The sequence below is a fragment of the Typopeltis vanoorti genome, chromosome 17 (genome assembly GCF_054136105.1).
Source record: "Typopeltis vanoorti isolate ZY-2024b chromosome 17, IOZ_Tvanoo_1.0, whole genome shotgun sequence".
NCBI classification, from domain to species: Eukaryota; Metazoa; Arthropoda; class Arachnida; order Uropygi; family Thelyphonidae; genus Typopeltis; species Typopeltis vanoorti.
Genome location: NC_143565.1, coordinates 16,170,142 through 16,190,804, shown reverse-complemented (window position 1 = coordinate 16,190,804; position 20,663 = coordinate 16,170,142). Strand labels below are relative to the sequence as shown.

Below are 20,663 nucleotides of genomic sequence, written 5' to 3'. Positions count from 1 at the left end.
TGTCAGGAGCGGGATTCGAACCCACGCCCTCCTTTGAGGACCAGATCTTAAGTCTGGCGCCTTAGACCACTCGGCCACCCTGACTCGTTGTTTTATTTTTGTGTGATGAATCTCAAGTGAATAATTTCTGTAAGAAAACGTACTTTTAATACCAATCTACAATTTTATGTACGAATTGATTCCTGAAAGAGTAAAACACTGCTCCAATATTTGATTAATGTAAAGTAATTATGGTTTACTTATCTCGGTATTGAAGCAGTGGAGACAAATGGAGACACAACTCATAAATAAGGTTTATCGATCCCATTATTAAAACAGTCAAGCCATTTTCTCAATGTTCAAACGAAAACGTGGAGGGGTTTCAGTAATAATAATATACCCAAGAAAAGATACAAATATGTACACAATTCAGTGTTGTATTACAGCACATATTAAAAATGGAATGTGCACATGTTAGGCAATTCCATTTTTGAACAAAAAGAGTTTTTTCCCTTTCTTGTTTTTTGCGAAATATTCAGTACGAACTTCTGGAAGAAAGAATACTACTTCATGATTATTTCAAGAGATATTAACAGATGCTTGAAAAGGAACCCTCTCCTGACAGTGTGGGGCATGGAGAAAGAGTACAAAGGGAGGTCGACTTACCATTTTTTATATCGGTCCCATGAGAGGTCGAGAGATCTGCATCACATCAGTGCCATCTGTGGGGTGTAGTTAAAGATTAAGATAGACAAGTTTATGGATGATTTTTATTGATTTATTTATTATTATTTTTGAAGGTTGTAGGTGTTTTAGGTGAGGTTTAGGTTGTAGGTGAGGAAAGTTGTTCCAGAGGACAGAGCTGGACGGAATAAACAACAAAAAAGGAAGAGGAGAAGGAGGTTTGGTGCGTTTGCAGTTGTACAGTAAAGGGTTGCTAGGCAGTTACAGCTCTTGTATTGCCAAGTGCAACAGAAAGTGAAGAAATGATGATGATGTGCAAGTGACCCTGAAAGTACCTGTAGAACCTGAGTGCTGAAACACGACACTTGTAAGATAGAAGAAAGAGAGGGATCATCGATGAGCCTAAATGCTCCCCTCCTTGGAATTTGGGATTTATACATTATATAGTTAAAAGTTGGTTGGATACAAAATAGCCTCTTGAACGAACAAGAATGCCAAGTTTCTTGGATGCTAAGGAGGCTATCGATGCGATGTGTTTATGCCAGGAGAGATTGAAGGTAAACATTAGTCAAAGCAGAGACATTTAATTTTGTCTTGTGATTTGTGTATTAGCAGGAGCAGGCAGGTCAGCTGGGATCTCTTTTGTGAGAGAAAAGCTAAGTCTGTTTTGGTGGCATTGAACATGGCAAGGTGATCCTCGCCCGGTTGAAGGACAGTAAGCAGATTAATGTTTAAGGCATTGGTTGTAGATGACATGGTAGCTTAGGATGTCAGAGTACCACATGGGTTGTCAAATGAGTAGGTTGAATAGAGAGTACTATCATCTGCAAAGTTGGGGATAGGATTAATGGTGATTGACAGTAGATCATTTATGAACAGGAGAAAGAGGGTACGTGGGAGATAATAGGCTTGAGGCCCTCCAACATTGATGGTGAAGCTTGAAGTGATGGAGCCATCTCCCATGACGCGAAGAGAACGAACAGAGAGAAAGCTGACTACCCAATTACAGAGGATGGTAGAGAGACCAAAGGATGGCAATTTGTTGAGCAGGCCACACAAAATCAAAAGGATGGATTGAAATAGGATGGCTGAGATTGCTTTCATGCATTGGGATAAGTACCAGATATACATAATTGGTTGTTGAGACGATGCAAGATGGTTTTAGCTCTAGAACACAATGTTTGAGAACGATTGGAGAGATACCATCAGGACCAGAAGACGTTTTCTTATTCAAGTTATTTAGTAATTTTTTAATGTCTTGTTGTTGAAAAACTACAAGAGGCATACGGTGATTTGATTCCTGTATGGTTGGAGGTGGTTTCCCTTGGTTCTATGGAGGAGTTTTAAAATGCTAGGAAGTCAGCCTTATCTTTGGGTGAAGTAACAGTCGTGGCATCAGGATGAGAGAGAGAGGTGTGAAAGCGTAATTAAGTTCTCTCCTCCTACATTGAAAAATATACCTTCATAACGATAAAAAGAGGAAGACCGAGAAGAAGGTGGAGGGATGAATTGGAAGAAATTGCAGGAGTGAGATGGTTGGGAGAGGCAGAAAACCGAGTGGTCTGGAAAATCATGGGGTGAACCTTCGTCCAGAAGTGGACAGAACCTGAAGGTTAAAGAAGTAGAAGAACGACAAAAATCGCAAAATATGTGTAAGTGTGCAAAGCTTTGGTTTCTGTATGATTGAAAGTTGGCTAAATATCAAAGATGACTGAATTTAATTATTATTGCCAATATTCTAACAGATAAGCTTAGGCGTTGATGGTTATTCATGACTTATTTTTCACGGTATTAACAACACCACAAACACTTTTACCAACAAAGATGTTTTATTAACGCTAATATTTCGCTGATTTTCAACTCAGCATCATCAGAGCACAACACACATGTAAACGCGACAGTGAGTGAGTGAAACAATATAATTGCAAAAGACAAAAGATCTAAAGTCCTATTTTTGGCGCCCTCTAACGAAAAAAAAAACAGCAGTTATCTGGGAGTTTTTCTTAGGATAACCGTCTCCCAAATTTTTGGCAAATTGGGAGAATTCTTCAAAGCCATTGCTGACTCAAAAAATAATCTTTCAGATCTATAACGACTCCTAAATAGCAAATTCGTTTTCCTCCATCTAATCCTGTGTGAAGGAGTGTCCAAAGCATGGTCTGCCAGTCCCGACTTGCCATAGTAATAGTAGCGAATGTATCTTTCATGTTCTTCCAGGCAGATGTTCACTGATCTTCCTGTTTGCCCATAATAGGCCAAGTCACAGTCACATGGAACTTCATACACTCCTGGGTGTGCTAAAGGGTGAAGTTTATCCTTTGGCGAGCGGATCAGAGTTGCCAGCTTGACATGCGGTTTGAAGGTGGTGCAAAGGCCATGTTTCAACAATACTTTGGCTATCTTTTCCGATGTACCTCTGATATAGGGAATAGAAATGGTCATGTATTCTTGTGTATTAGGAGAGGGCAGAGTAATGGGCCTATGTAGTATTTTATCTATGTTGTAGGGATTGTAGCCGTTGGCTAAGAACGTATGGCACAGGTACTGGAGTTCAGTGGTCAGAGCTCTATCGTTAGAACAAATGGCTCTGGCTCTGTGTGCAAGTGTTTTTAAAATGCCGTACTGTTGGACTGGATGTGATTGTTTATGTAGGTATCTTCCTGTGTGTGTAGGCTTTCTGTAAACAGAAAAAGATAGTGATCCATCTGAAAGGCGGGTGACTAATGTGTCAAGAAATGGTAAACAGTTATTTGATTCGTTTTCTACTGTGAAGTGAATTTTGGGGTGTTGGCTGTTTAGGTAGGTGATAAAAGCATCCAAAGTGTCTTGTCCATGGGGCCAGATGGCAAACACATCATCTACATAGCGCAACCACACTTGTGGCTTGTATGTAGCTGTGGTAAGTACTTTGTTTTCAAAGTGTTCCATGTAAAAATTTGCTAACGGGGGAGAGAGGGGGAACCCATAGCAGTACCATTAATCTGTTTGTAGAATCCCCCCCCATGTAAAGTAACCTGCATTCATGGTAAATTGAAATAATTCAAAAATATCTGGGGGAAATTTAGACTTGATTAAATCAAGAGTGTCTATAAGTGGTACATTGGTAAATAGGGAGGTGACATCGAAACTAACCATTATGTCTGAATTTTTTAGGATTAGATTTTTAACCAGTGTTTCGAAATGGATTGAATTTTTTACAAAAGCAGAGGAGTTGCCAGTAAGAGGGGCAAGCGACTTAGCTAAATGCCGGGCCAGTTTATATGTTCACCCTTTAGCACACCCAGGAGTGTATGAAGTTCCATGTGACTGTGACTTGGCCTATTATGGGCAAACAGGAAGATCAGTGAACATCCGCCTGGAAGAACATGAAAGATACATTCGCTACTATTACTATGGCAAGTCGGGACTGGCAGACCACGCTTTGGACACTCCTTCACACAGGATTAGATGGAGGAAAACGAATTTGCTATTTAGGAGTCGTTAAGGATCTGAAAGATTATTTTTTGAGTCAGCAATGGCTTTGAAGAATTCTCCCAACCTTAATAAATATGGTTGCATTAATTTGCCAAAAATTTGGGAGACGGTTATCCTAAGAAAAACTCCCGGATAACTGCTGTTTCTTTTTTTTTTTTTTTTCGTTAGAGGGCGCCAAAAATAGGACTTTAGATCTTTTGTCTTTTGCAATTATATTGTTTCACTCACTCACTGTCGCGTTTACATGTGCGTTGTGCTCTGATGGTGCTGAGTTGAAAATCAGCGAAATATTAGCGTTAATAAAACATCTTTGTTGATAAAAATGTTTGTGGTGTTGTTAATACCGTGAAAAATAAGTCATGAGTATTGCCAATATTGTTCTGTATTGACAATTATTTCCAATAATTGTCAATACAGTTCTTCTTTCTAACTTCTTTCTTCTTCGTTACTTGTAAGGCAATGATATGCTGTAGGTTCTTCAACTTCTCGTATATTGGATAACTTGGGGAAAAAAAAACATCAAGATGATGCATTTTGAACTTTTAAGATTTCTACAAGTAATGAAATCGCGTTAAGCGAGGTTCGTGTAGCAGTGTCATGTTTATCTGTTCCGGATATCAAGCGACACAAAAGGATTTCTGGCGCGTATATCCATGTAATTCTAAAACTAAAACTATCTGTTCTACGAATGACGTCATGTTCAAGGGGGAAAACGTAAGATGATTTTTTTTTTTTTTTCTATTAAAATGAGAAATATCGTGAGAGTGGAAAATATTTCATGAATTATGATATTTAAATAAGCACACCTAGTTATGAAAATAAAATTCGCGTGGTTTGAAAGAACAAAAATAAATTATAATAAATAAATAATAAGAATAAAATAGCTGGAGAACATGCAACAGACCACCATTAACTAGTTAAATGGGTAGTTTATGACGTGGCGAGAGTGTCAGATCCTAATTAAATACCTCTATTTAATCATTCATCCAATCCTAACTAAAGTCTATTTGTAAATAAAAAAGATTGCTCCAAAAATAGCGCGTATGAGTAAAGATGAGCGCGCATCTGGGAAGTTTCCTCAGGAAAATGAAAAAAAAACAAAACAAATTTATTATATTTTATTTTTCTTCTAGCAAATCACTGCTCCAGAGCGTAGTCCAACTACTGTGCAATATCACTAAATCCCACACCATTTATTTCTTTAGATATCCTCATAATCTTTATATGTTTACATTTACACCTTTTTATAAGGAGATTACGATGGTTAAGATTGGTAGTGGTGACGGGCTTTTGATGTGAACGGACGTATTATTTTAGACTGAGCCTGATTAGTTTATTTACAAGGTTTTTTTTTCACGAAACGTGCATTGCACTCGCGCAGACACAGTTTGTTTCCTACTGTCTTTGAAACACGTCAAAAGTTTTGAGTTTGTATCTAATGGAAGATTTAAAGGATTTTTAAAACTGATTAGTTTTTAGATTTAAAACAAGAATTTTTCCCCCCTACTAGTATGCCACTGTATATGCCCCCCCCTCTTCAAGGTATTCGGCGAATAAAAATGAACCTTAAGTTTCATGACAATGTACACCTATTGCGTTACATAAAATATTTCGTAATTATATTAGCAATTATTTTATTTATACAAATTTGAGTTTTTTTTCCTATGTTGTATATAAATATTAATAAAAATCATATTTCATATTAACTCTGCTAGGTTTTTGTTTTAACTTGTTATATATATATATATATATATATATAGTAATGGCATGATTGTTCCGCAAACATGTGTTTCATTTAGCGTATACTGTATAATTTTTGGATGTGTGTGTGCATGTAATGGGTCATGATGTAAAATGTATTTTTTATTGCAGATTGTAGCCAGAAATGTTTGAAAAACACTGCCTTAGAATATATCTCTTAAAATACTAAGGAAGGGAGATGTTAAGTGGTACACAGTGATGCATAACATCTTACGTATCACTAATTAGTTGCTCAAAGATTATTTTTGTATAGATGGTGTACTTCTCAAAACATACTGTAACTGTAGGAAAATAAAGACCAGGGGCGAATTCTCCATGCTTGCTGCGCAAGCTCATTACTTGAGAAAAAAAGTAATATTTATTTGTTAATAAATGCATGAATTTATAAGCATTCCATTTAGGCTTTTATTTTTGTAGACAGAAGACGTCTTAAGCTTGCACGGCAATAATTGTATCGAAGGCCGATGCTTGCTCGTTTAGTCAAAGCTACCTTGGCTTATTCGGTTGTGTGAGCTTCTGGATCCTCGCTACAGCACTGTGATTTCTTGCATGCGCATAGCCATTTCCGCTCCCTTCACGTCGTCTTAAACACAGACCATATGCAATGAAAGTAGCTCTAGCCAGTGAGCTTCAGCCAGCCTTTCCAAGTGTGCGTGTTGCTTGGGAAAATGAAGTTACAACCAACTTTTTATGGCGATGTTATCGACCAGTTCATAAAGAAGAACCTCAGGGTAGAATTTGTATTCAAGTAGCTAAATTGAAAAATATAGAATATCATTTGTAAAATAAATGTTGTATTTGTATGATTAAATGTACATAAATTTCTAAATATATAGTTTTAAATGGCCAGTAATTCATTATTCCGCTAATCAGACTTCAATCACACCTCTCACTCACAAGAGCATGCGTGAATTTCAAGACTAGCATTCACTCCTGATAAAGACAATTACAGATAGGAGAGCTGATGAGCAAACAATATTATACTTGAAAGATAACTTCAATACGGAACATTCTAGAACCATTTTTATCTGTACAATGAAAAACTTAGATGTTAAGGTAACCAGTAAATTACATAATAATCTATAGTAAATGGACCATAATGGCAGGAAGTTGTGGAAACCAGTGATCCCAGATATGAAAAGAACATGCTTTCAACAGTCTAAAAAGTCACAGATGGAATCCATTTGGAGAGAACTTTAGCAGGACATTAACCTTTTCTTATATATATTTCTGACTTCTATCAGAGTAAAATTAAAAATAAAATAAATTATTTAGTACAAAGTAAATGTTCGTAGCATGTATTACTGATTATAATATATGTTGTGGCTTAATGAAAAGAAGCAGACATCTGAATAATAATTACATTATAGTTTAACTTTTATAGTAATGGTTTGCAATGATTAGAAAGCATTTTCATGCACAGACAAAATACATGTATAGCAGAGTTAGAGGTGATACTGAAAATAGGATAGATTTTGTAATTGCAGATTCTAGAAATGGGTTCCAAAAAAGGGCCTTTCACAGTTACATGTTTATGTGTAGCAATCCGTTTTCCTTCTGCATATGATAACATGGGAGAATAAAATGGGGGGGGGGTGTTATTAATGATAGCTGTTGAGCTACAGCCAAGGAAAATTGAAGTGGAACTGCAGGATAGAGAAAAGAGCACATTTGAGGCTATTTGGCGTGAGCTTGAGGCTAGCAGAACAAAATATACAATTGGGTGCTGCTATAGACCAGGTGATGGAATAGATGGTAGAGATAGTATGCATAAGCAAATAGAAGAAATGAGTGGAAGGAAGGTGATTTAAACTATGGTAACATTGATTGGAAGGAAGAGAGGACACATGGTAGGAAGGAATTGGATTTTATGCGATTATTAAGGGATAACTATCTGCGACAGCATGTAATGGAAAACACTAGGGATCAAAGAGTGCTTGACCTAGTAATTGCATCTGAGAATTTGGTAACGAATATGACCACATTGCCACCAATTGGTGAGAGTGATCATAGTGTCTTGACTTGGGAGGTGGCTAAAGATGTGGAATTTACAATTAAGACAGGGTATGTGTGGAATTATCGGGCTGGTAAGTATGACAAGCTTAGGAGTTTGATTGGTTCAGTGCCATGGCATGTAAAACTGCAAGGGCTAGATGTTGATAGTGCATGGGAGGCAGTTAGGAAGTGTTTGCATGAGGCAATGGCTGACTGTATACTTAGAGTCGGAATAATAAATCAAGTAGAGGTTAAATGAATGAATAACACCATTAAGCTTGAGCTGCAAAAAAAAAAAAAAAAGAAACAACTATGGAGGGAATTTAAGGAGAAAGGTGACCGGCAGGCACATGAACGGTTTAAGGCGCAGGCCAGAAGGGTAACGAGTGTGGTAAGAAAAGCAAAAACGGATTATGAAAGAACATTAGCCATGCAGGTTAAAGAGAATCCCAAACAGTTTTTTTCGATATGTTGCAAGTAAAAGAAAAAATGTATATGGCAGAATGATTTTAAAGAATGCCGATGGTAGGGAGGTAACCGAATCAGTTGATATAGTTGAATTACTGAGCGAACACTTTGCAAGAATATATCATCCAGGTGGTGACATTGCAGGAATGAATGAACCAATAGATCAGTGGCGGCCCATGAAGCTTTAAGTGGGGGTGCTGCCTATAGAAAATAATTTAAAAAAAATTCTTTTTTTCCCTAATTAGTAACCAATTTATTAATAAATAAATCTACAGCTTTATTTATTAATAAATTGGTTACTAAGAATTTTTTTAAAATTATTTTGTATAGGCAGAACCCCCACTTAAAGCTTCATAGGCCACCACTGCAATAGATTATACGGGAATTGTGGTGAATAAAGTGGAGGTGAGTTGTCTATTACAAAACCTCAATGTCAATACATCTGTGGGATTGGATGGTATGCCAGGTCGTGTCGTAAGTAAAGCGGCTAAAGAATTGTCAGTGCCCTTGACCATTTTGTTTATTTTGAGTCTCGGGTCTGGGTTAGTCCCATGGGGGTGGAAAGAGGGGGAAAATAGTTCCACTGCATAAAGGAGGTTCCAAGACTGCTGTTGTAAATTACCGACCGATTAGCATGTCAGGAATCGTTGTAAAGGTCTTGGAGAAATTAGTCAAGAGAAAAACACAGGATTGGATAGATGAAAATGGAATACTGTATGGGGGACAACATGGTTTTGTATAGGGTAGATCATGCCTCAGTAACTTGCTCACGTTTTATAACACAGTGATGGCCGAACTGGATAAGGGCAATGGGTTTACAGCGATTCTACTGGACCTTGCTAAGGCCTTTGACAGAATACCACACGGAATTCTAATCAGTAAACTGCAGCATATGGGGATGGATATAGGGTTAGTGAGATGGATAGGAGGGTGGTTGATGGAGAGATATCAGAGAGTGGTTTATTCAGGAGTCCAAAAGACGGCTTGTGACTAGTGGTGTGCTGCAGGGTTCTGTTCTTGGACCAGTACTTTTCAATTTGTTCATTAACGATATAGGAAAGGATCTGAGAGGAAGTTTTCACTTGTTTGCTGATGATGCAAAGTTGGGTAGAGAAATAGTGAGTGCACAGGATGTCAAAATTTTGCAAGATGATTTGGATAGTTTGGAGGACTGGACTAAGGAAAATGGATGTCGATTTAATGTGGCAAAGTGTAAGGTTATGCATTTTGGGGTGAAAAGATTAGCAGCAGTATATCACATTGGTGGAACCGTACTCCAGGAGATTGATGAGGCCAGGGATTTGGGAGTGTTGGTGTATAGGGAGTTGAAGTTTAGGGGGCACATCACAAGGGTGTCTAAATCAGCTCATCAAATCACTTGGTTGCTGAAAAATACTTTGACAAGCAGAGACAAACAAGTTATTGTTCCTCTGTATCGAGCCTTGATAAGACCACATCTAGACTACTGTGCCCAGATATGGGCACCAGGGTTTCTTCTTGATGGAGAGGAAGTGGAGAGGATCCAGAGATGGGTGACCAAGATGATAGCTGGTCTATGGAATGAACCCTATGAGAACTGATTAAAGATTTGTGGGTTGCAAAAATTGGTTGATAGGGGGGAAAAGGGGTGATATGATTGAGACAGTCAAATTACTGAAGGGTTTCTGTAATATTAATTCAGAAGATATTTTTGAGACTAGGACTGGTTGTGGGAGGACTAGGGGCCATACATGGAAGCTGGGCAAGAATTTGGTTAGCAAGGGTGTTGGAGCTAGGTTTTTGACTTAGAGAGTGGTGAATGAGTGGAATAAGCTGCCAGTCTGTTGTGGGTGCTATGACTGTGAATGAGTTTAAGGAGAGGTATGATAGATACTGTGTGAATGTTGAATAGTTTTCTTGACATGATGTTAGGGCCTCCCTCGATGAGTCTGTCGACTCCTTGGAGTTGCCCGAAATAATAATAATAAAGGAAATCATAACGTGGTTGGTAACTGCCCATCCATGGTACTAGTATACTAGACATTGACCAACCTCTTGTGGATAAGTTCTCCATAAAAAACCAGAAGGCTTACATACAAACATTTTAGCAATATCAGAATAGCTGTATGGATAATTTTCGTGATCATCTTTGGATATGAACAGTTCTTTCAATCTGAAGAAAGTAAGCTGGTTTGCAACATATAAATCATGTAGACATCTGAATGATTTTAGTAGAGAGAGGTTTGGTGAATAGGTAACTGATTTCTGATGTAGCCTGAAAGTTGTACCGAGGTTATACATATATCCTTTAAAATTTTTTATTATTATTATTTTATTGCAATGAGAATTCTGGAGAATGCAGTAAATTGGTGATTATGTGTGTATGGGGGGAGGGACAAAAGCAGCATGGTGTAGCTCAGTAATGAGAGAAGAGTGGCTGAAATGCATGGTTCTGGTCTCACTGACTAGTGATACAAAATAAGTGCAGACAGACCTTACTCAGAAAGATAAACATAAGGATCTGCTGAAGAGAGACATGTGACCACAGTATCAAGGAAAGACAGCAGTAACTGTTTATTTTTGTTTAATAAACAAAATAAACAGTGGCCATTTAAGTGCACTAAATAACATTTCTAACAGGTCAGGGCTATGAAGCTAAATGAAATGTTATCTGCATAAAAATAATAATAAAGATTTGTAGTGGGGAAAGCATCTGAGTATGTTTTCCTATGTAATCCATGAAGAAGGCAAAACAGGAGAAGGGAAAGAAAGAATTGTTTACATGATGGCAAAGTAAGGCCACTAAGCAAGTGTAAATACCATAAGTTGCACGTGCATCCTCCTTTCCCAAAACTGACTTTGTAGGAGAAATATCACATTACCTCTGCATCAGACCAACTCGCCTTTACTTGTAAGGCTCTTAAATGAAATTAGAACTTGAGTCTTTCTAACAAGAAGAGTGGCTCTGTAGCACAGCTCAAGGATAGCACACATTTGCCCTTCAGATGGAAAGATCTGAGTTCAAATCCTATCGTGTAAGGAAATTTTATGAAGATTTTCAACTGAAGAGGAGTTAGCCAGTCTCATACGCGTTAGTAGGGTTCTCCTGCTCAGAAATTCTGATTTTTCATCCAGCAAGGCAGGCAAATAGGACAAAAAGCACATCCAGTTGAGACAAAATATGTACAACTTTATTTTTTCAGCTAAAATTCCAACCAACTCAATCATACCCTAATCAAAGGACAAGTATTTGATAGTAGTAAAAGGACTTGTTTAAAGAGAGGAACAAATAAAATGATTATAGTACTAAGGAAATGAAACAAAAAAAAAGAATTCACTGTTTTCTGAGAGTGATATCTTCGGTTAAGTTTTAAACTGAATGTGGAGTATTTTTATGTGGGGAAAATATGGCTTAAAGGAAATAATTTGAGTTAAGAATTTGCCAAATTTATATGTAAGGTAATCAGTGCTATTAACTATAGATCGCTGTGACGTATTTTTGTTATGTATGATGTATTTTGGTAATCCATAAATCACCCCTCCCCATACTAATTTCTTCAAGAAATACTTTGGGAGGAGTATTATTGATGTTGCATGTCATAAAATAACGTTTTTCATCTAGTCTCATAGTCCTGGCATTTAATTGCTTGAATAGCTGACACAAAAGGATTCAATTTTAGCAATAAAAAAAAAAAGAAATCAACAGCTATGTGCCTTTTGTTGACACTCACTCTAGTCACGTACGGATTTAATGAATATTTATCATTCTTTGTCTATAGGAAACTCCCCCATTCTTGAAAATTTCATCTTCTATCGAACAAACTCTAGTTTGCATACCTTCAGTCTATCCTCATAAATAACATCCAGGGCACACATTAAGTTGACAAAAGTATTTGAACATCTTATGTGCCATGCAAATTTTGGATCCTATCATATGCAAATATTCAGGGAGTGTTTGCATAAGTATGGTAATAAAAGGTGAGATATGCTACTTTTTTGCACTGTACTCAATATGTACCCAACTTCCAGCAGTCATGTTTGTATACTGAAATCCACTGTTGTTTATGTCATTTGTAAATGAAAAGTTGATGGTGCTACCACAGCAGGAAAATGCTCTGGGAGGAAACTGACACTCAATGACCAAGAGTGACAAGCCCTGTCTGAAAATGTTCGAGCATCTGGCACAATATCAGTGGCAAACCTCACAGTCAACCTGAAAAATGCTGCAGGGAATCTGTCAGCACTAGAACTGTTCAACACAGAGTTGCATGTCTTAGGTTACCACTGCAGAGTTGTTGCAAACGAGCAGCACATCCACCCCCCCCCCAACGGCAAATGAGATTTGGACTGGTGGCGTTCACACTGTTCCTGAATTGTAGGTGATTGGAAAAGGATTCTGTCGAATGACAAATCATTCGAAATGTTTTACTCTGATGGTCATGTTTGGATATGGAGATTATCTGGAGAATAGTTCTGGCAGGACTGTATCATTCCAACTGTCAGGTTTGGGAGAGGCTCGGTAATGGTATGGGGGTGTTTCAGATGGATAGGGATGGTCCAAAATCATGATGTCTGATGGCTACCTGGACAACGTCGTGCGGAAATACTTCGGCAGTGACCCTTGCATGTTTCAGCATGACAATACTCCATGACATACTGCACTGCATTTCCAAGACAGGTTCCAAAAAAACAACATTGAAGTGTTGGAGTGGCCAGCTCAGAGTCCAGACCTCAATTCCATTGAACATCTTGGATGAATTAGAAAGCTCAATTCGCTCCAGACCACAGTGGCCATCATCGGCATCTCAGTATTTTCCATTATAGGAAGGGCCTTACAGCTTTTTGTAAGGAATGGAAGAATATCCCTGTTGTGACATATCAGAAATTGAAATCATGCCCTGAAGGATAGTTGCAGTCATTTGGGCCAAAGGTGGTCCCACCTGGTACTAGAAATGTAATTAAAACACATATTTGACCACAGCTAGGTGTCCAAATACTTTTGTCAACATAGTGTGTGTGTGTGTAAAATAAGATAGATATCTGACATCCAGGACTAAAAAGAAGAGTTCTGAATGGTTATAAACTCCATGCAATTATTATACCACACCCAAAACTGTCCTCATATGTTTACCAAATGTCCCTCTTCATCATTTAATCATCAGATTCACAGAATCCCATGCCAATCAAAGTAGCTTACACTGGCCAGATCAGAACTACTAACATTTAAATAAATGAATGAATGCAAGAAACACATTTAGTACCATTACTATGGTTGCTCAGGTGCTGTTACCATGCTACTAATTCTTTTATCATAAAAAAGTGAAAGAAAGTATCACTGTTCAATAAAAAGCAGATTTAACTTTATTATTTTTTATTTGTTTGTTAATCGCACCCAAGAAAGGCTATTACATTTCTAGATTATCTAAGGGTTAGATAATCTAGAAATGCTGCTCTAGACAAGAATGGAACTTTTATCTAATCACTTTAGAATTCAAATAAGCAGGTCGATAGCGCACAACTGTGTGATGGAATTGATTAACTACCTACAACATTTACAAAACATCTATACCTGGCCCACAGAGGGATTCACATCCAGAGCCCACTGGTTTTTTTAGCTGATACCACTTAGTAGTGAAAGATTTTTTTTGGAATTCATTGTAGCTCTACAACATTTCCTAAATTATAAACAGTTGCCTGAAGGCTGCCAATATAGTTATGCAGTGTATACAGTCCTTTATTTGTCATTTCCCTTTGCTTGCCTAAAGATACTTTCATGATAAAGGTAAAATATTGGAGTATTCATTAATTGCAGTTTGTTATTCCAAAATGGCAGCTTTATCATTGCCACAACATAAAGGTTAATTAAACCACTATGTACTTCAATATTACCACCAAGTATCAATACTCAACTTAAACATTCTGCTTTAACTTTCAAGAGCCAAAGACTAACCTTAATTTAAGATGAAGTTTTTTTTTTCTATTCAAGGGACATAATTATTTCTCTTAAATGTATTTGAGATCAAAGTATTACACAGTTCATTTGAACATGTTAAGCATGAACTTTAATATTAGATAAACTCCATTTTACTGGTAGGATTACTCCACTTGAACAGAAATAAATACTCATTAGATATACAAACACACACATATACTCACTCTTAGGCCACATATATACCATGCTACATCATAGCTACCATCATAAAAATAGTGTGTCAACATCCTATTTAGAAGAAAGTTCTAATAAAACGGTCAGACTGATTCATGTATTATTGAGATAATTAGGGATGAACTTGAATTTTTTTAAAAAAATGTTACACACACACTTTGAAAGTTTTTTTTAGTTGGTTATAGTATAAATTAAAGATGCCAAGAAATTATATTCTTGGTTTAAGCCTTTATTCAAGCATAAGCAAACAAGGTGTGCATGAGGTATCTTCACAATTGGGTTACTTCTATACAGAGACTAATGATGTCACATCATGTATTAGTCCCATAATGTAAAGCACCCCCCCCCCTTTTGGACATGTATAATGCTAGTCATTATGGGAAGGGACACTACCTAGACTGGTTGGCTGAGTGGTTAGAGTATCCGCTCTCCAGCCAAAAGGCTGTGGATTCGAAAATCCAGCTACGGGCTTGGATGTTTATGAAAATACTAGTGGTGGTGGTGGTGGGCAGTAGATGGCATTGGTATAGATGATGATGTGGTTAGCTGTAGTTAGTGGATTGAATGGTGGAGACAGAGAGTTGAAGAGTAGGTGCCCTTCCTCGACGAGTCTTTGGACTCCTTGGAGGTGTCACGTAATAATAATAATAATAATAATTTATTCAGGTATGTTAAAGTGTGGGGATACTTTTCCAAAAACTCTGAGTAATCTACAAGATCATTCTAAATCTCACTGAGTGACCCTAAAGGATCATTACATCACTCCTGACCTAAATCATTCCAGGACAAGAAACTCAGGAAGGGGCTCCGCAGTGACAGGCAAAAATCCACAACCAAGTAGAACCCTGTCTGCTTCCCAGGAAGCAAGTAGTATACTTGGATAAAGGATTAAACCAAGAATATAAATTCCTGGCATCTTTAATATATATATATATATATATATATATATATACACACACACACACACAAGGTGGTTCAAAATTCCATGTACAAACTTTGAGGGGAAGTAAAAAACATCAAAACCAACCATATTCACATAGGAAAGCATGACCGGAAACACCAGCCGAAAGTGATAGGATGTACTGTTCGGCAGCACTCCAGGTGAGCAATTGGGGCTTCCTCGTTCAAGCTTTTGACGTTGTACAAAGAACATGCATCGCTTTACGAACGCTGAGATGGCAGACATGCACCTCGTTTACCATATTATGTATCCAACTACTATTGAACTGTTCAGTTACACCTAATAAAGTTTTTTACACTACTTACTGCCTTGTATTATTTCTGTATCTTTGTGTCCCTGTTAGTACCTTCCGGTGGTGTTTCTGATCATGCTTTCCTATGTGAATATGGTTGATTTTAATGTTCTCTACCTCCCTTCAATTTGTATGTGGAATTTTGAAGCACCCTGCATGGTTGATTTTGATGTTCTCTACCTCCCCTCAAAGTTTGTACGTGGAATTATGAACCACCGTGCAGGGTGGTTCAAACTTTCCTATGTGAATATGGTTTTATGGTCATACTTTCCTATGTGAATATGGTTTTATGGTCATACTTTCCTATGTGAATATGGTTGATTTTGATGTTCTCTACCTCCCCTCAAAGTTTGTATATGGAATTTTGAACTACCCTGTGTACACACACACACACAGACATGTATTTATGTGTGTGTGTACTTTCTTTTGAATATATAATAACAATGTGTTTTGTTTATTTTTAGGAACAACGGTGCAGATTTGATTAAATTAATGCAAAGATATACTGTGAAAAAAAAAAAAAAAGGAAAACACAGATGAAACAAATATTACACTTTACTTATACAGTCAACTGAGAGTATTACAATATTTCAGATTCAAGACTTTTATATACAAATGTTTATGACTATGTATTATATAAGATTGCAGAATTAATGTTGAAATAATTTATTTATGCATTAATGCATATTTTAAAATTGCAAAATCATATGTGAACAGTTGTTTTCTGTATTTAATTTTACAAATTTTAAAGAGGTTACATAAGTCACACTTCCTTAACATTTCACCCTTACAATGCAATGTGAAAACAGCAATAAAGCTGCCTTAAACTTAGACAAGTAAATATAAATGAACAGCTTTCTCACATTCACTTTTAAAGAAGAATACAAAATACAGTAGTGTAAAATTAATTCTTTGGTGTAAAATTATATGAATCACTTCATACTAAAAGACAACTTATTACACATCTATTATGCTTTATTCTATTTTACAACATAATGCATGGCAGTTTATGGAATGAGATACTTGAGTATGATATGAAGTTGCTGTACTAAGGAAGAACTAAATGCTGTAAATATAACCTAAAGAGTCACCAAAATAATTGCAAGATGATTATAAGTCATATCTTAGAAAAACACATATTTCAAAAGAATAAATTACTTTGTCACTCTTATTTAAACCAGCTTTTTTAAATTCCCAGAAGCTGCAAGCTTTGTATGAAAAGAATGTACATATTAACTTTAGTTCAATATACAAGTGCTGTTGGATATGATATGTTCTGAAGTACAACAACAACAACAATAGAACAATAATCAAATGTCTATACAAACCAAACTGCCTAGAGGATATGTTGTGATGAATTGAAGATCGTCAAACTAATACTTTAACAACCTATCTAATACATTTTCACTAACTATTATAATAAAATAATTTATTTTGGATGCCACAGTCCGAAATATCACTATAATTTATAAAAACTATAAATTAAGGCTCATATAATGAATGAGGCAATCATACATACACTGTGCTTCTTTTAAGCATTTAAAAAAATGTTTCTTTATAATTACATAAAGTAATATACAAAAAAAAATTCAGGTCAGAGAAATAAAACTATAGAAATAAATAATAATAATAATAATAATAATAATAATAATAATAATAATAATAAAATTATTCCTGAAGAATTTTAAGAACAAAAGCTACACAGAGGCACCAAGGATCAGTCTCTAATTTTTCTTCTTATATACAAGTAAACTAGCTTTTCTCATTTTGAATTTTCCCCTTTATTTGGTCAAAAGATTCAATATTAGATAATTTCATGACTAGAAAGCTAGCAAAATCTCTTCACAACTTAGTATCAGTACCAAGAAAGAAAAGATTGGAAGGAAGGAAGAGGGTAAAAAGAATAAAGAAAGAATGGAGGTGGGAATGAAAGAGCTAAAGAGGATTTTTTGGCATTTTTGGTAACATCTTACTGATCTCATAAGACACAAACAGGTAAACCAGACACCTGAAATTCTTCATTTGAGCCAAGAATAAATAGTTGATAAAAAACTGTGCGAGTATTAATAATCCCAAGGCAATTTATACCCAGCAAGATATTCCTGTTTGAGTCATATAATTTCCCTGCTTCATAGGGACTTGTGGTAATATGTAGTACATCTTCATGATTTTGTGGACATCCTTGCCACACAAAAAAGAGAGCATGTCAACTAGTAGGGGGTAAACCGGTTGTATCCACTTCTATAGACTGCAGCCTATAGAGAAAATGAAAAATAATATATTAATGACTCGTGTAAATTATTAAGACATTTTTATCACAAAAGAGGTATATAAGAAACTATTCTAAACTTGCTAGGATAACTAGTGAAATAACTTCCTATATAAACAGTAAGTTAAACAAAGATTTCATTTCAATTAACAATAACACAAGGAAAGAGTGAATAATATATTTTATTTTAAATCCATATATTTCAATCTGAAAATTACAGGTCATCACCAGTGGCATCAGATAGCTAAATACAAAGCAGAACATGAACAATCGATTATTTAAAACATAAAATTTGTTGTGCAATAAGCAAGGGCATGAGGAGTATAGTTTTTGCATGGAGAGTGGTAGGTGATTAGAATGCACTGCCTGAGAGTGTGGTGAGTGCAGGGACAGTGAATGCATTTAATTGAAGTATGATGAGCTGTGCATGTGAGAGTGGAACCTCCCACGATGAGTCTCGACTCCATGGAGGTCTGTTGATGATAATAATAATAAAAGCCACATGGTTATATGTAGAACAATGCAAAGGAGTAACTGTAGAAACAATATTATTAATTAAAAAAAATTAAGTATGTGTGATTAGAATAAGACTTTCCAATATCTTTGATGATGAGAGGCACTTGTTCCAATTCAGATTCAAAATCAGATGGAGTAAGGCTTTGTCACTTTCTTTAAACAAACATTTGAATTTATGGCAACAATGAAGTAAGTGAGTTTCAGACCATATGATATTGTGGTTGGTATCCATTTCATGTTGTGCAATGCCAGATTTCTCAGATTTCCTATTGATGATGATATTATTATTTCGTGACACCTCCAAGGAGTCCAAAGACTCATCATGGGAAGGCACCTACTCTACAAATCTCTGTCTCCACCACTTAATTCACCAACTGTTACTACCATCATCATCTACACCTACTGCCCACCACCAAAACTAATATTTTTTTGTCTCTATGCAGGATGAAAAACTGAAGTTTCCAGGAGACAAAAATCCTGCTACCTCCATATGAGATTGGCTAACTCACCTTCAATTGCAAAAACCCATATATAAAGATTCCTCCCATCATGACAAATGGCACAACTTATAATCATTCTTCCAATTGCGCTACAGAGGCACTTGATGTAAGACTGGTGTTCTACTGGAGAAAGGAATTTACATCCCTTTCTCCACATAGAACTGGGTAGACATCAGGAAGAGCAATCATTTTCAAGTCGAAATATATGGCTTTTAAATAAAATATATTATTCACTCTCTTCCTTGTGTCCAGAATGTTCATATAGCTCTCAGAGTTCAATGTTTGTGGCACCACAAACAGAAGCCCAAGCCCAAACTAGGACAATACCATCATACTGCCAGCTTTGAATTTCATAATTGGAGTCGCCAACAGTGCTACAAAAGATAATATGTAAAAACCACCATTAATCAGCTAATCAATGAATGTGGAGTTCTGGGCATCAACTGGAATACAAATCTGCACAAAAATAATCAAAACCAAGGCTCACAACATGGGTTTCTACAATAGGACCACAATATGGAAGCTCCACATTAACTGAAACAAACATGCAGCATTGTCTTCAGTGGAGAAAAGAGCATGTATATTGGAACATGGAAGCTTGGAAAGCTGTGTTATGGAGCAATGAATCATGCTACACCTTCTACCAAGCAGATGGACAGGCATGATTGTGGCAGATTCCCAGTGAGCATCTCTTACCAGAGTGTAACTCCAACATCTAGCTCAGTGGAAGTGACGCTTGCATCCTCTGTGCTTGGCTGCCCAAAGGTAGACTTAAGTTCAAGCCTAGTTGCCAACTGGAAGAATTTTTTTCCAAGCCTATCTTTGACCATTCTTGAGTTAGTCGATCTCTGGCACAGGCAAGGAGGTTTTTTTTCTCCTGGAAACTCAGGTTTTTGTCCTGCAAACTCAAGAAAATTGACCATAGAACCCATATTATTTCAGATGGTAACATATCCTGTTAGGAGGTTTATTTTTCACTTGGTTAGAGTATAATAAATTTAGTTTAATCCTTTATCCAAGTGTGAGCAAACAAAGTTTGTGCCTGAAAGTATCTTCAGGACTGGGGTAAGGTGGTACAACACCACGGCACTCCTTGCAAAAGTGGAGCAAGCTACCAACACTCCTATCTCAGTATCTCCCATAATGCAAAACACATCTCCTTGCGGATATGTCTAATGTTATGCATTAAGGGAAGGGCCACAACCCAGACTAGTTTCGACCTTTATTGAGGTCTCTTCAGTGGGAGCCAAGCCCAAGTGGAGATACCACTTGGTATCTCCACTTGGGCATGGTAACTCCAACATTTAGCCAGTGGGAGCCAGGCCCAAGTGGAGATACCACTTGGTATCTCCACTTGGGCCTGACTCCCACTGAAGAGACCTCAATAAAGGTAGAAACTAGTCTGGGTTGTGGCCCTTCCCTTAATGCATAACATTAGACATATCCGCAAGGAGGTGTGTTTTGCATTATGGGAGATACTGAGATTGGAGTGTTGGTAGCTTGCTCCACCTTTGCAAGGAGTGCCCTGGTGTTGTACCACCTTACCCCAGTCCTGAAGATACTTTCAGGCACAAACTTTGTTTGCTCACACTTGGATAAAGGATTAAACTAAATTTATT

The 20,663-nt window shown here is 36.8% G+C and overlaps 1 protein-coding gene and 1 non-coding gene across 5 annotated transcripts in view; both read right to left on the bottom strand.

Annotated features, from left to right (window-relative positions):
- TRNAL-UAA (transfer RNA leucine (anticodon UAA)) lies at positions 1-84 on the bottom strand. Its single transcript has one exon. It is a non-coding gene; the product is annotated as a tRNA-Leu (tRNA).
- A 16,212-nt stretch (positions 85-16,296) lies between these two features.
- LOC150097180 (RNA binding protein fox-1 homolog 2-like) overlaps positions 16,297-20,663 on the bottom strand; it is a 678,934-nt gene continuing 674,567 nt past the window's right edge. For all 4 annotated transcript variants that reach the window (XM_090406839.1, XM_090406842.1, XM_090406843.1 and 1 more), the window contains one exon: positions 16,297-18,014. In XM_090406839.1, coding sequence (XP_090262965.1) covers positions 17,970-18,014 — 45 coding nt within the window. In that variant the 3' untranslated portion in view covers positions 16,297-17,969. The remainder of the gene's footprint in view (positions 18,015-20,663) is intronic.